General features: G+C 46.6%; 1 protein-coding gene across 3 annotated transcripts in view; it reads left to right on the forward strand.

The window, feature by feature from the left end:
• TAB3 (TGF-beta activated kinase 1 (MAP3K7) binding protein 3) overlaps nt 1-16,815 on the forward strand; it is a 117,883-nt gene that overhangs the window by 56,057 nt on the left and 45,011 nt on the right. For all 3 annotated transcript variants that reach the window (XM_082246734.1, XM_082246735.1, XM_082246733.1), the window contains exon 3: nt 5,971-7,369. In XM_082246734.1, the coding sequence (XP_082102860.1) occupies nt 5,971-7,369 (1,399 nt within the window). The remainder of the gene's footprint in view (nt 1-5,970; nt 7,370-16,815) is intronic.

Here is a 16,815-nt window from a genome sequence, read left to right on the forward strand (position 1 = left end):
TCTCTCTGTGCTGGGGCTTTGTGCCCCAGACTCTTTCTTCTTTTTTGATTTTTTGTTTGAGTTTTCTCTCTACCTTTACTTAGCTGTTCTTTTTGTCAGCATTAGTTAGTTCTTCGGATGAAGAGGATCATGCGGGCTGGGTCTCGGGCTGATCCCCCTGGTCGCAGGTCGTGGGTCAGTGGCTTCCCAGCCTGCCATCGAGCGTTCAGCCAGGTAACGCTCCTGGCACAGTGAACGACCCATCCCTGTTCGGTGCAGGGATGATTGGTGAGGTGGCTACCTCACTGGACGCTGTGCGGTTTCTTAACCCCCATTCTGTGCGTCTTGTATGTGACTCTCCCTGCCTCATGTGCAGCGGCTTGTTCGCCTGTGCGGGTCCCCCACGCCATTGTGAGGTAAGTGTATCTATGTGGGGACCTGTCTGTCTGGGGGGTGTCAGTCTGGGACTGTGTAACCTGCCTCTGTTCTCACTGTTTGTCTCCCTATCACTCGGCTGCATGCTGTGGGCTGCAAGGGGGGGGGGGAGCTGTGTGACACTCCTCCCTGGATCTAGTGGGGTCCGAGGTGGAGGCTGAAGTTGAAGGGGTTGATAATTCTCCCCCTGGCTCGCCTGAAGAGCTTGCAATCATGGATGAATTGATTGCTTCCATAAAACAAACGCTGCGTTTGCAGGATGAAGTGTGTCCCCCCGCTGCCTTGGCGGCTTATGGGACGCAGAGAAAACGCAGGACGCCGCAGGTTTTTCCCTGCAATGATGATTTTCAGCGCGCAGTTAAGGAACAATGGCGCAATCTACGCAAACCTTTTGCTGTACCAAGTAGGTTCAAGCTGCGTTATTCTTTCTCGCCTTCCACTGATGAAAGGTGGTGTGTGCCACCCCCAGTGGATCACGCAATTGGGGTTTTAAACAAATCCACTGCGATTCCTGCAGAGGATACCCCTGTGTTCCGTGATGCCACGGATAGGAGATTGGAGTCTCTTGCCCGTCATACTTATTCTGTTACGGGTTCTATGCTTAAGGCTCTGTTTGCCTCTCTCATGGCGGCCCAGGCTGTCGCAAGTTGGACGCAGATGCTTAGGCGCGTCCTAGTGGCCGATTCGGCCTCGCCGGCGACCCTGGATATGGTGGATCAAATCCACCAGGGTGTCATGTATCTGTGTGATGCGGACTTGGACCTAGTCCCGTTGGCTGCACGTGTGCACAGCGTGGCGGTGTTGTCTCGCCGCCTGGTTTGGTTGAAATGTTGGTCGGTGGACCAATCTTCACGTAAGACCTTAGCCAATCTGCCTTATGATGGGTCTTGCCTTTTTGGGGAGTCCTTGGATGTGTTGATTAAGGGGATCACCGGAGGTAAGAGCACTCTCTTGCCCCATTTCCCCAAGGCTAAGGGGGCTTCTGGGAAGAAGCATGCTAATTTTCGGCCCCCTCAGGGGTCCTTTCGTGCCTTTCGGTCGCACTACAAGGGCAAACCGTTCAAAGGTCAAGGCTCTCAGAAGAAGCCCTGGTCTGGAAAACAGAAGTCCGGTCAATCCGGATCCGCAGCCCATAACAGTGCGGCCTGAAGGGGCGCCCTCACCCAGTTTTGGGGTGGGGGGATGCTTGCTCGGTTTTCTTCAACCCTGGTTGGCCCGCGTGCGGGACAGATGGGTTCAGGAGATCGTTCGATCTGGTTACAAGATCGAGTTTCTCTCTCGGCCGGAGAGCAGATTTTTTCCCTCAAATCTTCAACTGTCTCCAGAGCGTTTACGGGACCTGCACCTGGCGGTGCGGGACCTGAGGGCTCAGGGAGTGGTGGTTCCGGTGCCTCATCGGGACAGATTTCGGGGGTTTTATTCCAATCTGTTCACCGTGCCCAGAAAGGAGGGCAAGGTTCGTCCAATTCTGGACTTGAAGGCTCTGAACCGCTCTGTGCGGGTTCGCAAGTTCCGCATGGAATCCCTGCGGTCGGTGGTGGCTGCCCTGGTTCCGGGGGAATTCATGGCCTCCATCGATTTGAAGGATATCTTCGCATCCCCATTTTCGAGGGTCACCAGAGGTACCTTCGATTCGCCATTGCGGAGGATCACTACCAGTTCGTGGCGTTGCCTTTTGGTCTCGCCTCGGCTCCGCGGGTCTTCACCAAGGTGCTTGCACCGGTTCTGGCATTATTGAGGGCCCAGGGCATTTCTGTCCTGGGGTATCTGGACGACATTCTGGTTCGGTCTGCGACCAGCCAGGGTCTGGAGAAGGACCTGTCTGTCACGATGCAAACTCTGCAGGAGTTTGGTTGGATGCTAAATTTTCCAAAGTCGACACTGAGTCCGTCGGTTCGTATTCCCTACCTGGGAATGATTCTGGACTCGGTGCAGGCGAAGGTCTTCCTGCCGGAAGACAAACTCAGAACTCTTCAGGAGGAAGTCGGGTCCCTCAGGGACGTTCCGCACTCGTCTCTGCGGACGTGCATGAGATGTCTGGGATTGATGGTCTCGGCCTTCGAGGCGATTCCCTTCGCCCAGTTTCACACACGGGATCTCCAAGCGGAGATCCTGTCCATGTGGGACGGGCGACCTCAATCTCTGGATCTTCAAATCTCGTTGAGTCATCGCACCAGAGGAGACCTTCTGTGGTGGCTCCAGTCCCCGATGGTGTCTGGGGGCAAGTCGTTTCGTCCTATCTCGTGGACGGTAATCACCACGGATGCCAGCCTGTCGGGCTGGGGTGGTGTTCTGGGCGTTCTGTCCGCCCAGGGGACTTGGTTGGAGGGGGAGTCCTCCCTTCCGATCAACATTCTGGAATTGTGTGCGATAAATCTCTGTCTTCATCGCTGGACGGACCGGCTGCAGGGCTGCCCGGTTCGTGTGCAGACGGACAATGCCACGGCGGTGGCCTACATCAACCACCAAGGGGGCACCAGGAGTGCCCGAGCGGCTCGAGAAGTGGCCGACATTCTGTCTTGGGCCGAGACTCATGTCCCGGCGATAACGGCGGTTCACATTCCAGGGGTGGAGAACTGGCAGGCGGACTATCTGAGTCGCCAGACCCTGGATCAGGGGGAATGGTCTCTCCACCCGGCTGTCTTCCAGATGTTGTGCGCGAAGTGGGGTCTTCCAGATGTGGACCTGTTCGCGTCTCGTCTCAACAAGGTGAGAAGGTTCGTGGCAAGGACGCGCGACCCTCGGGCAGACGCGTCGGACGCGTTAGTGGCCCCGTGGCATCAGTACAAGCTGATGTACGCGTTTCCACCGATTCAGTTGCTGTCCAGGTTCCTTCGCAGGTTACACTCGGAACGCAGCACGGTGATTCTTGTGGCACTGGACTGGCCTCGCCGGTCCTGGTACGCAGACCTCATGAATCTGGCGGTCGACGCCCCGTGGCGTCTGCCTCTTCGAGACGATCTCCTGTCTCAAGGGCCGATATACCATCCTGCTTTACAGTCGCTGGCTTTGACGGCCTGGCTGTTGAGACCGAGGTCCTGAAGGAGAAGGGTCTCTCCCCAGAGGTCGTTCATACCTTGATCAACGCGAGGAAGTCTTCCTCGGGGAAGGTTTATTACCGTACTTGGAAGGCCTATTTTGCCTGGTGTGAGTCCAGGGGGTTTTCACCCCGCACGTACTCGGTTTCCCGAGTGCTGTCCTTCCTTCAAACGGGTGTCGATCAGCGTTTGGCGCTGGCTACGATAAAGGGTCAGGTGTCTGCGCTGGCCGTTCTGTTTCAACGTCCCGTGGCTTCCAACTCCTTGGTTGGCACTTTTGTTCAGGGAGTGCGGCATCTGGTTCCTCCTAGGAGGGATCCTCTGCCCCCTTGGGACTTGAATCTCGTTCTATCTGTGTTACAACGTGCTCCTTTTGAACAGATCAGGGAGATCTCGTTGTCTATGTTGTCCAAAAAGGTCGCCTTTTTGGTTGCGATCACTTCGGCTCGCAGAGTGTCGGAGCTGGCGGCTTTGTCCTGCAAGTCTCCGTATCTGGTTGTTCATTTGGATAAGGTGGTCTTGCGACCTAATCCTTCTTTTCTTCCGAAGCGAGTTTCGGAATTCCATCTTAATGAGGATATTGTCTTGCCTTCGCTGTGCGCGAAGCCTAAACATCCAAAGGAGGTGAGATTACATTCTTTAGATGTTGTTCGGGCGATAAGGGTCTACCTTAAATCGACTGAGTCTTTTCGAAAGACGGACTCCTTGTTTGTTCTTCCAGAGGGTCCTCGGAAGGGCATGGCGGCGTCGGCCTCTACCATCGCCAAATGGATCAGGCAGACCATTGAACAGGCCTATGCTTTGCAGGGGAAGGTTCCCCCTGTGCCTGTGAAGGCGCACTCTACTAGATCTCTGAGTACGTCTTGGGCCTGTCGTCATGGGGCTTCTGTAGCCCAGGTGTGTAAGGCGGCGACCTGGTCGACCGTGCACACTTTCACAAAATTCTACAAAGTAGATGTTCAGGCATCGGCGGATGCTTCCTTTGGCCGCAAGGTTCTTAGTGCGGCAATTCCCTAGGGTCCCTTGTTGGGGACCTCTGGCTGTTGGGATAAGTTTTTTATCCCCTGGTTATTTGTCTTTTCCTGGGTTGTTGCTCCTGTTGAGCACTTGTTTTTCCTGTAGCCCAGCTGGTTTCCTTCCTTTGGTAAGGTTCCTTTCTTTGATGCGGAGACTGCGTTGCCTTTCGGCGCGGATGCGTTTCTTACCCCTCATGTTTGCACTGCTTTGGGACGTCCCCATATGTGACGAATATGAAGAGGCGGCGACTGTCGGAGGACAAAAGAGAAAACAGAATTTTTGTAAAATCTTACCTGTAAAATTCCTTTCTCTGAGTACTCCGACAGTCGCCGCCCCCGCCCCTCTTTTGGGGTTTGGTTATATACTCTACTGCTATTCCACTGAAACTGAGATATGGTTGCAGGAAGTAGGAGGGTATTGACTGAGGGGACCACCCCTTGAGGGTGGGATATGTTAAAAGCTTTAATGTTAACATATTCTGTTGCCTAGCTACTCCTTCGGACCAAAGTCTAATACCCCATATGTGACGAATATGAAGAGGCGGCGACTGTCGGAGGACTCAGAGAAAGGAATTTTACAGGTAAGATTTTACAAAAATTCAGTTTTTCTAAGTCGGAGCGACTTGTGTCGCTCCTTTTAGAACGGGTCCTGTGCTAATCAATGGCAGGCGACCGACCGCGACTTGTCAGTCGACTAGTGTGAATGGACCCCTAAACTACGGCCCTCCAGCTGTTACAGAACTACAGATCCCATGTGGCATTGTAAGCTCTGACATTCACAGACATAACTAGGCATGATGGGAACTGTAGTTCCTGAACAACTGGAGGGCCATAGTTTGAAGACCCCTGATTTTAGAGGAAGAGATTGAGTATCTACTTCTCCACTGCACTGTAATGAACACAGGCGTGCTCTATGCAGAGCACTCTGTGTTCATTCGCAAAACAGGAAGACATAGTAAACCTCTTACTGATGTTTACTATAGTGCTTTATACAGAGCTTTTCCTGTGTTATTCAAGGTGCCAGTAAACCTTGCTCGTTATCCTCACTACCTGATTCTCTCTTGTGCCCACAGCTGCTGACAGGAGGCGGGGGTGGGGGGAGGGGTGTTGACTAAGTCAGGGAGGGAATGGTAAGACACAGGGTGGATGGAGAAGGTGACTGATAGCAGCAGAGGGAAGGGGACATAAACTGCAGCTGGAATATGTTTAATGATCAGCCGCTGTCAGTATACTATGTCTTGGTGGGGGATTATTTGTTTGTATGCATGGATGCAGCATGGAACAATCGTGTAGATTAGATGTTATGACTTCTGCTTCAGAAAGTATTGAAGCCGAACACTGCCAGGCAACTAGCATTTTAGAAGGTTGGTAATGGCAGCTTTTTTTACTCAGTGCAGGTATCCTTTAATTAGCATAAAATGCACATATACTTGCTTAAAATATGCTTTTTTATTTAAGTTTTTTCTAATTCCAATTTTATTTATTTTTTTTTTTAAATGAAGAATAACTGCAACATTGATGCCTGCTGCCAAGTCCTGAGACAAGAGAGCTGTAAATACCTCTATATGGAGGGGCATAATCCAGAAGACACTAGAACAAACAATCTTTTGCACATCAATCTTGGCATTCACCCAGGCACCAATTTCCTTGGTGAAGTAACACAAATGAATGGTCGTCCACTGGTTCATAGCTCAAGTGATGGGCACATTGATCCTCAGCACGCTTCTGGCAAGCTTATATGTTTGGTTCAAGAGCCTCATTCTGCCCCAGCAATTGTGCCACAGAATTACAATCCATTTTTCTTGAATGACCGAAACTCGCCAACCCCTCCCCCGCAGCCCATTCAGCAGCAAAGTGTCAATACGTCAGCTATGCAAGCTTCCCTGCCAAATTATATGCACATACCTCGCTACAGTACAAATCCTATAACTGTAACAGTATCACAGAATATACCCTCTGCACACAACGTGCCCAGAGCTTTACAGATTCTTCCTCAAGTGCAGAGCAATCCTTATGGGTCTCCAAGTTCTATTTACATTAGACAGTCTTCCCAAAATTCCCCAGGAAGACAAACCCCACAAAACACACCATGGCCCCAGTCTTCTCCAGTTCCTCACCCAAACTACAGTCCTTGCCCTCTTCCAGTGTTTCCTCAGAGTTACCAACCTACACAGTATTCACCTAAACAGCCTCAAATTCCTCAGTCTGCTTTTCGTTCCCCTCCTACATCACAGTGTACGTCTCCTTATAGCTCCCCACAGCATCAAGTGCAGCCTAATCAGCTAAGTCACCAGACTTCACATGTGTTTATGCCCCCAAGTCCCTCAACAGTTTCTCCTCATGCTTATTCACAAGCTCCACCTCCCTATCCAAAGCAAAGTAGTCATTCTGTATCTTATCTTCCTTATGGTTCCGGCATGAACAAGGCTCCTGGGATGAACAAAATAGAAATTACAGTTGAATCACAACAAAGACCAGGAACTGCAATGAATAGAAGTCCTTCACCAATAAGTAATCAACCCTCCCAGCGGAGTCCACATTCTGCATATGCCTCAAGTACACGATCAGGTTCACCTTCAAGGGCAATACAAGGCCAGCCAAAGACTCCATACGGTGGTAATCCCTTATATATAACTTATTCACAACCACAGACCACCTCTGGCTCCCCCACTCCTTCTCCTCGTGTACTGATGTCTCCATCTAACCCAACTGTTTTCAAAATTACTGTTGCACGGGCTCCTACTGAAAATCTTCTAAATATTGTGGACCAAGAGCAGCATCCAGGTGCTCCAGAACCTATACAACCAATTTCACTGATGCCATCATCAGGAGTTGAAAAGGGAGTTCACAAATACCATCGAAGTTCTAGTTCTGGATCAGATGACTACGCATATACCCAAGGTACTGCCTTTTTTTTTTTTTATTTTACTCCTTAGAGGCCTAGAGGGACACTTCTGTTTTCCTTCTCCTATCTCTGCATGATTTCTCTGGTAGGGCTGTGTTATTGATTTCATCTTCAGGCCGCCTTATTGTTTAGTTCTTTTACTTGTCTTTAACGTAAAACCAAATTATGGTAACTGCCAGTGTTGGGGGTAACTAGTTACAAAGTAACTGATTACAGTAACTACATTACTTTTTTTGGTAACGAAGTAATGTAACTAGTTACAATACTAATATTGGTAACTACACTACTTAACTAGACTATAGGAGGTAACTACACTACTTTACTAGGCTATAGGAACGCGCTTTCCTGCGTTACCCAAGCCGTGCGATACAATCGTTATTTCGAAGAATAGAGAGGGATGAAGTTTATGACTTTTTGTTGCACTTTATGTTTTATTCTGTTTTTTCAGGTTTTGTTCTCATGTTTCCCAAAGCCTGTGTTTATACAATAATCTCTATGCAGAAAGAGTGTCATGTATCTTCTTCTACACAGTCAATTAAGAAAGAGGAAAGTGAAGTAATAAGTAGTGAAGTTACTTTTCAAATGCAGTAACTAGTAAAGTAATCTCATTACAATTTACAGAAGTAACTAGTTACATTTTTTGAGTAACTACCCCAACACTGGTAACTGCCTACAAGGACTCTGCATTGTCCATGACAACTAGCCATATTTCCATTTTCCAATTTGACATAGCAATATGAATGGCAAAACTGACTATTAGTAATAAAGTCTTATTTTATAGGCACTATCCATTTATAAAACCACTGTAACCAGTAGATAGGTTAAGACGGTAGAAGCATGGAAAACAGTTAATTATGCTTATTTCACCAATGTCACTTTACATGTAATCCTCAAATGTGCTAGAATGTACATTGCTGTGCCACTGGAGAACATCTCTACAATCTATTTCAGTTCTGAAAATGTCATACACATTGATCTAGGAGTTCAGATTCTTATTGACTCAACAAGCAGCTCTACTTGTTATGTTTCTATAGTGCTTGTGTGGTGTGTCTGCACTGTGTAATGTTTCTAGTGAGTCAGAAGTATGTGCTTTCCTTAATCCATAATCCATGTGGGATTATGCTACTAATACATTATCATGTATGCACAATCAAAATAAATATGAATGACATTTGTGCTAAAGAGATTCCGGTGGCTATAACAGGTATGCATTTTGGTTGTATTGCTAAAAACATGGATACATTTGTGTTGTGATGAATTTTGGACAGCAGCTCTGATTCTTGAAGAGATATATGTCGGAGTTCGTGTGGGTTTCAAACAAGAGCTTCTCTCAAGATGCTGAAATAGTTTTAATCAGATTGTCGGAGACTTGCAGATATCTATGTAGTATTACTTTGATGGCAGTCAATGCAGCTGAAAGCTAAACACTGTTTATAAAAGGAAAGCAAGCTGTTTTTTTTTTATGCCTTTCTCTTTGAGACTATTTTGTAAAGGGAAAAATGTAGTTATTTCATTAGGAATCTATTCTTCCTTCTGTGTTTATAATCTATTGTTTTCAATTGTGTTGGTTTTTTGATTGCATCTAAATGAAAAAAAAAAAGAGACTTAGTGATTCTAAGGCTTCATGTACACCCTACCTACATTTACCGTGGCTGTGAGAAAACGCAAAAGGAGACAAAATAGTGTCACATTTTGCATTTTCCCACGCTCAGTGGTCAAAAGGTTCCTATCCTGAATGCGATATTTCTGTGTTCAGGAGAGGGAGGTTGACGCTTGCCTAACTGCGGCAACTCCTAAACCCAGCTAAAAGCCTAGGTATATGTTGACACATAGGGGTCAATTCACTAAGAGTTTAATAATGGGTAAAAGAATGCTAGCGGTAAATCCTTTGTGAAAGTGCAATTCACTAAGAATTTTGTGTTAAATGCCAATTGCGGTATTTGTTCGATTGAGGAGTAATTTTTGCATTAATGCAGTTACCGCATTGAGCTAGTTGCTAAGGAGCGGGACGGGAAGCCGGCCGCCCTATCCTTAACCATGGATGACTCCTCGGCTGTAAGCGGGTTCAAGGGCCTCACCCCCACAACCCTTGCCCGGTGGTTGTGAGTGTCAGCGGGCAGGTGTCTTATCAAAATCTGCAAGCCCCCTTTAATAAGGGGGCCCCTAAATCCCACTTTAAAAGTGTCAAAAAGTAATAACAGACAGCTTTTGACCATTCCTTTATTAAAAAAAATCATGACGCCTGCGTACCACTGGAACCTGAAAAAAAGAGCTCTACTCACAAGGACAGCTGGCCGCCAAATGCCCACTCCTCCTCCGTTTGACCATTCTTGTATAGGTAAGGGCAGTGCCACCTGGCATCGTCACTTGATGGCACCGCCCCCTCGTGACCTCACAGACCTAACATGCACCAGTCTGATGTCACAAGGGGGCGGTGCCACCAGGTGACATCACCAGTTGGCCCTGCCCTTACCTACATCAGAATTGTCAAATGCCAGAGGAGGCATTCGGCAGTTCATGCGAGCGGAGCTCTCTTTTTAAATTTTGTATTCGCAGGCGTCTTGATTGAAGATGGATTTCCTGGCCCACTCCGTAGCAACCGGTGATTTTAAAAAAAAAACAGGGTGGGGTCCCCTTACCCCAAAGCTGTTTTTTGACAAGTACCACATTTGAGACCGCTGGCAAAACCCTGGTGGTAAATATCACGTCTCTTTACCCTGGTCTGTTTTGTGAATTGGACTTCAGAGCTTTTTAACCCCTTTTGAACCACCTACTGTATACATATGGTAAATACCGTGGCTATGGCAGCAGCTTTCACATAAAAGTGATCCCAGCTTACTGGACAGTTTTTGGTTAGCCCGGAGCCAATCCGATGCTCTCCGTGGCTGGGCAGGAAGCCAAATTAGGGCAAGATAGCCCCCACTCGGCTCTATGGCCATGGAGGAACGGAGCGACCTCCCATGTCACTTCCACATTCTGGGCTTGAAGTGCAACATTTGACACATTTTAGTGGGGAGGGGGGAACAGGTACCTGTTTTTGACAGGTACTCTTCCCCCACCTCCGGCAGACAGCGGTGCGGCGCTGTCCCTCGAAAGTTCGGCATGCGCAGTAGGTGTTCCCTACAACGAATGGCGGCAGCACCCAGCAGCTGAACCAAAAATCGGCTGGGGTGCCAACATCCCGGGCTCCCTGGACAGGTTAGTGTCTACATAGTAAAAGTCAGCAGCTACAGTATTTGTAGCTGCTGACTTTTTTTATTTTTTTTCCCCCAGCTGGAACTCCGCTTTAAAGCAAAATTACTTTTTTGTTTTTCGCTTTTAAGTCTATCAGTAGTCTGTCATGCTTATTTCTACTACAAGGGATGTTTACATTCCTTGTAATAGAAATAAAAGTGATTAAAAAAAAAATTAATAATTAACCGCTTGCCGACCGCCGCACGACTATATACTGCGGCGGTCAGCCCCTCACAGGCAGAGTGACGTAGCGGTACGTCACTAGCCTGGGAGGGTCTGGGGAGCGAGCGCGCGCCGCCGGCGGCGCGCTTCCGCTCCCGCGCGGTCACGGACCCCCTCTGCGATCGGCGGGGGAGAGGGAGAAAGTCAGGCAGCTTGTGTAAACAAGCTGCCTGTCATACTCCTCAGTGTAAAGACACTGATCACACGGATCTAGTATGTAGATCCGTTGATCAGTGTCCTTACAGCTCAAGCCACAGCCAATCACAGTAGAAAGCACGCCCCTAGGGACACACACAGCCCCTCCCTCCCAAATAAAGTTAACCCCTTCACTACCAGTGTATTTTTACAGTAACAGTGCATATGTATAGCACTGATTACTGTAGAAATGTCACTGGTAACCCCAAAAGTGTCAAAAATGTCAGTCAAGGGTCCGATCTGTCCGCCCCAATGTCGCAGTACCGCAAAAAAAATCGCAGATCGCCGCCATTACGCGTTAAAAAAAAAACAACAAAAATGACAAAAATCTTTCCCTTTGTTAGTAAACGCGATAACTTTTGCGCAAACCAATAAAAATACGCTTTTTGCGATTTTTTTTTTTTTTTACCAAACATAGGTAGCATAAAACAAATTGGCCGAAAATGTTAAAAAATTTTGATTTTTACATTTTTTTTTGGGGGAATTTCATATAAAAAAATGTGAAAAATATTGTTATTTTTGCAAAATTGACGCTCTTTTTTTGTTTATAGCGCGTGATCAAAAAATCTCACAGGTGATCAAATACCACCAAAAGAAAGCTCTGTTTGTGGGAAAAAAAGGACGTCAAATTCGTTTAGGTACAGCGTCGCACGACCGCGCAATTGTCCGTTAAAGTCACACAGTGCCTAATCGCAAAATACCCCCTGGTCGTTTAGCAGCCAAATCCTCCGGGGCTTAAGTGGTTAAAAGGGACAGTGTAAAAAAAAAAAAAAGTAAAATGATAAAAAAAAAAGATGTAAAGTGCCCCATCCCTTCGAGCTCGTACGCAGAAGTAAGTCGCGCCCACATATGTAAACTGCGTTCCAACCACACGTGAGGTATCACGCGATCGTTTGAGCGAGAACAATAATATTAGACCTCCTGTAACTCTAAATAGGTAACCTGTAACATTTTTTAAAGTATTGCCTATGGAGATTTTTAAGTACTGTAGTTTTTCGCTATTCTAAGAGCGTGTGCAATTTTAAAGCAGGACGTGTTCGGTATCTATCTACTCAGCGTAACATCATCTTTCACATTATACAAACAAAAAATTGGGCTAACTTTATGGTTTTCTTTCTTTTTATTTCAAAGTTTATTTTTTCCCCAAAAAAATGTGTATGCAAGACTGCTGTGCCATTATCATTATAATTTTTTTTATTTTTTTTTAATTGGACTTAATTTACTGCATGCGATAAATTATGCAAATGAGTCAGTGACTGCGTTATCACATGCGGTAAACGTTAGTAAATTGATCCCATAGACTTTATGAAGTTGAATTTAGGAGTTTTGGCAAAAAAAAAAATGGCAAAAGCTCCTAAACTCAAGTTTAGGAGCTACCAGTGTACATGAAGCCTTAAGGTTATCGTCTGTTATAAAAAGGAAAAAAAATAAATAAATGTTTCCTGCTCTATGCAATGGTTTTGCACAGAGCAAGCCAGATACTCTTTATGGGTCCCCCACCAGCAGTCCTGGCTCCTCCCCCTTGCTGAGTGCTGCCAATAGCAATTCTCTTGCTGTGGAGGCACTTGAGCAGGCTTGATCCTAAGCCGCGCACTTGTAAATGGGCATTGTCCATTCACACACACAGCGTGGCTTTGCATAGAATGCATTAAAGTGATCGTTAAGTCTTGTTTGTAATTTTTAACAAAAAAAAAAAAAGTTCTACTTTCTTCCTTGCTATGGGGGCACCCTAGCCACTTTAAGGCCCCTTTCACAATTATGCGACTTGTCCTGCGACTTGTGACTTCAAAGTCACATGACAAGTCGTACTCCATGATTTCCAATGAGTACCATTCATATCTGTGCGACTTCAAGTCGCATAGACTTCCTTGCACTACTTTGGTCCGACTTTGATGCATTTTGAGGTCCGTAGACCTCAAGAATTACACAGGCATTGCTTCAAGCACAGGCAAAATCGTGCAACTTTTAGGTCGCAAAAGTGTGAAAGGAGCCTAAAATGGTTTTAAAGTCAGAAGGTTTTTTATCTTCATGCATGCTTCATGCAGCAGCCCCCCTAATACTTACCTGAGCCCATCTTTAACCAGCGATTTTTGCATGAGTGTCTCGGCTGCCTGAGACTCTCGCTCTTCATTGGCTTAGATAGCAGTGCGGCGCCATTGGCTCACCCTGCTGTTAATCAAATTCAGTGAGCCAAGAAGGAGAAAAAAAGGGGAGGCCAGGCGCAGCTCCCTGTCTAAATGGACACACGGAGCCACAGCTCAGCTTAGATGCCCCCATAGCAAGCTGCTTGCTGTGTGGGCACTCAGCAGGAGGGAGGGGCCAGGAGAGCCAAAGAGGGACCCGATAAGAGGAAGATCTGAGCTGCTCTGTGCAAAACCAACTGCACAGAGCAGGTCAGTATGAAACTTTACAATCACTTTAAGGTTAGAAGCACTTAACTTTTAGATTTTAACCTCTCCCAGACTTTATTAGAAGTGACATTGGTACTCGTAGTAACCGGATCAACTTAAAGTATAACTAAAGGCAAAACTTTTTTTTTCAGTTTGGAACAGAGTGCTGAAGGATTTGTTTTTATTGCTGTCTGTGCCCCCCCGCTAAGGAGATTCACCCTCTCTGTTTGTCCTGTTTACAATTATCGTTGAATGTAAAAGAAAATCCCAACTTTTGGGTTGTCCCAGAAAAGTAAGAGGGGGGAAAGCTTCCAACAGACACTAGTTCTGATGACCTGGGAGGGCGCCCACAGAGGCAGAAAAAAGAAAATCGGACGGGTTCTAAACCTCCCTTACTTTATCCAAAATGGCAAAAAGAAAGTTTTTCCTATAGTTCTACTTGAATTGGTTACTTTAATCAACACCTTTTTTCCACTTTTTTTTCCCCTTCAGATTCAGTAAACCAAACTCTGTCAAATACAGTGAAAAGTTTCTGCAGCTGACTTTTATAGAGGCCAGCCAAACTTTTCATGCATCAGGCTGAGATGAGTGCAGTTAGATCGGCACCCCACCTGCTGCTCAGAATACTTTGCAAATCTTTTGAGCCAGGGTCCTACTGTGAGCATGTACTGTGAGCATGTAGAGTTGGCTGAAGTCATCTCAGAAGGAACATTTCCTATTGAAGTCTCTAGTATTGCTCCTGGCAAAAAAGCCAGGCAGCCATATACAGTGCTTTGCGAAAGTATTCGGCCCCCTTGAACTTTTCCACCTTTTGCCACATTTCAGGCTTCAAACGTAAAGATCTAAAACTGTAATTTTTTGTGAAGAATCAACAACAAGTGGGACACAATCGTGAAGTGGAACGAAATTTATTGGATATTTCAAACTTTTTTTAACAAATAAAAAACTGAAAAATTGGGCATGCAAAATTATTCAGCCCCCTTAAGTTAATACTTTGTAGAGCCACCTTTTGCTGCGATTACAGCTGTAAGTCGCTTGGGGTATGTCTCTATCAGTTTTGCACATCGAGAGACTGAAATTTTTGCCCAGAATGGTTCTGTATTTGGCTCCATCCATCTTCCCATCAATTTTAACCATCTTCCCTGTCCCTGCTGAAGAAAAGCAGGCCCAAACCATGATGTTGCCACCACCATGTTTGACAGTGGGGATGGTGTGTTCAGGGGGATGAGCTGTGTTGCTTTTACGCCAAACATAACGTTTTGCATTGTTGCCAAAAAGTTCGATTTTGGTTTCATCTGACCAGAGCACCTTCTTCCACATGTTTGGTGTGGCTTGTGGCAAACATTAAACGACACTTTTTATGGATATCTTTAAGAAATGGCTTTCTTCTTGCCACTCTTCCATAAAGGCCAAATTTGTGCAGTATTCGATTGATTGTTGTCCTATGGACAGAGTCTCCCACCTCAGCTGTAGATCTCTGTAGTTCATCCAGTGATCATGGGCCTCTTGGCTGCATCTCTGATCAGTCTTCTTGTATGAGCTGAAAGTTTAGAGGGACGGCCAGGTCTTCGTAGATTTTCAGTGGTCTGATACTCCTTCCATTTCAATATTATCGCTTGCACAGTGCTCCTTGGGATGTTTAAAGCTTGGGAAATCTTTTTGTATCCAAATCCGGCTTTAAACTTCTCCACAACAGTATCTTGGACCTGCCTGGTGTGTTCCTTGTTCTTTATGATTCTCTCTGCGCTTTAAACGGACCTCTGAGGCTCCGTTTCCACTACCGCGGCTACGAAGTCATGCTACTTCTAGCGCGACTTCGTAGTGAAAGTTGTTTGCGGTTTTCAGTGCGACTTGTCCCTCATTATAGAGGGAAGTTGCACTGAAGTCGGCCCAAAAGTAGTGCACAAACTACTTTTGAAGTCGCCGCAACTCAAGTCGCGGCTGTGATGGTGTTCACCATCACTGAAATTTAAGGACAGATGGGTGATAGGTTGAATTGCTTCATATTTGTCAGCAAGGTCAATTGTTCCCTTTATCATGAGGTCTCTGAGCAGGAAGTGCATTCTTAATATGGTCATCCCAGGAAGTTCTGAGGAGACAGACTGTCTAAGGTGGCTCCCCATTCACCTATTGTCAGGTGTGATAATGACCTCACCTGTTGTCTGCGAAGGGAGATATTGACACTCAGAGTAATGTTAATTGAGGGCTCGTTAGGGAACCATTGTTCTGTGTCTGACTATTGTGTACATTGATTGCCCCCTGGGGCTTCTGTCTCCTTGCATTGGTCAAAGCTATCTGACCAATCCCTGTTGACTAATTTTCAAGTCCTCATTTACATTTCCTGGTCAAGCTATCTGACCAATCACTACTGACTCATTTTCAAGTCCTCATTTGCATTTCCTGGTCAAGCTATCTGACCAATCACTACTGACTCATTTTCGAGCCCTCATTTGCATGTCTGGAGAGGACCTGAATGGGAACTGCAGGTACTTTACAATTGACCAATAGGAAAGCGGTTGTTGGGGGCAGGATGTTCCAAATTCTGTATAAAAGTGTGCTGTGTTCTTCCAATAAATTGTCTTCCTGTTTGAACTTACATACAGCTTGCTTTGTGTTTGTTCTAATGGATTCCGGACGGCACATAGCTGTAGTTCGGATCCCAGATCCTTGGTTGACCGAACCATCAGACGTTGTGATCTGCAAGCTGACTTACTAGAAACAGAGGAGTGTCGGGAGAGCGGACAGAGCGAGCAAGGGTCTCGTCACATTGGTTGGCAGCGGTGGGATTTGCTCTCCAGTTACCGGGACACTCCAAACCACCACAGTAAATGACCAGCTATGCAGCATGCAGGAAAGCCACGCTGAAAGACTTACTTGAGAGCCGCGGAGGGATTGGTGGGACAAAGAACAAGGCCACCCTGATCAGTGAGCTATCCGAGATGGATAAGAGGGATGGTGATGCAGGACCCCGGTCAGTTGAAGACTTGTTTCAGCAACGAGTTCGAGAGCGGTTGGCATTATATGGTGCTAACCCATCAGAGACCACCATACAGAATGCCATTAGAGACATCCAGCTGCAGGATGAGCGACAAGAGAAAGAACGAGAGCGGCAACATGAGCAGAAAATGGCAGAAATACGTCAATCGGAGAAAACGCCTAAAGATGCAGCGACTGTCCGTAAGTTGCCCTTTCGGGCGTTCAAACTATTTAAGGAAGGAGAGGAGGAAATTGACGCATTCCTGCAGGACTTTGAGAGACTATGCCAGATACATGAAGTACTGTCCCAAGATTGGGTCGCCTTACTGGCGAGTAATTTAACTGGCAGAGCGGCGGATGCATATCGGGCCCTGGAGGATGAAGACGCTAAAGACTACGACCAGGTAAAAGAAGCTTTGCTAGCC

The sequence above is a fragment of the Pelophylax lessonae genome (assembly GCF_965119305.1).
Source record: "Pelophylax lessonae genome assembly, chromosome: 2".
NCBI classification, from domain to species: Eukaryota; Metazoa; Chordata; class Amphibia; order Anura; family Ranidae; genus Pelophylax; species Pelophylax lessonae.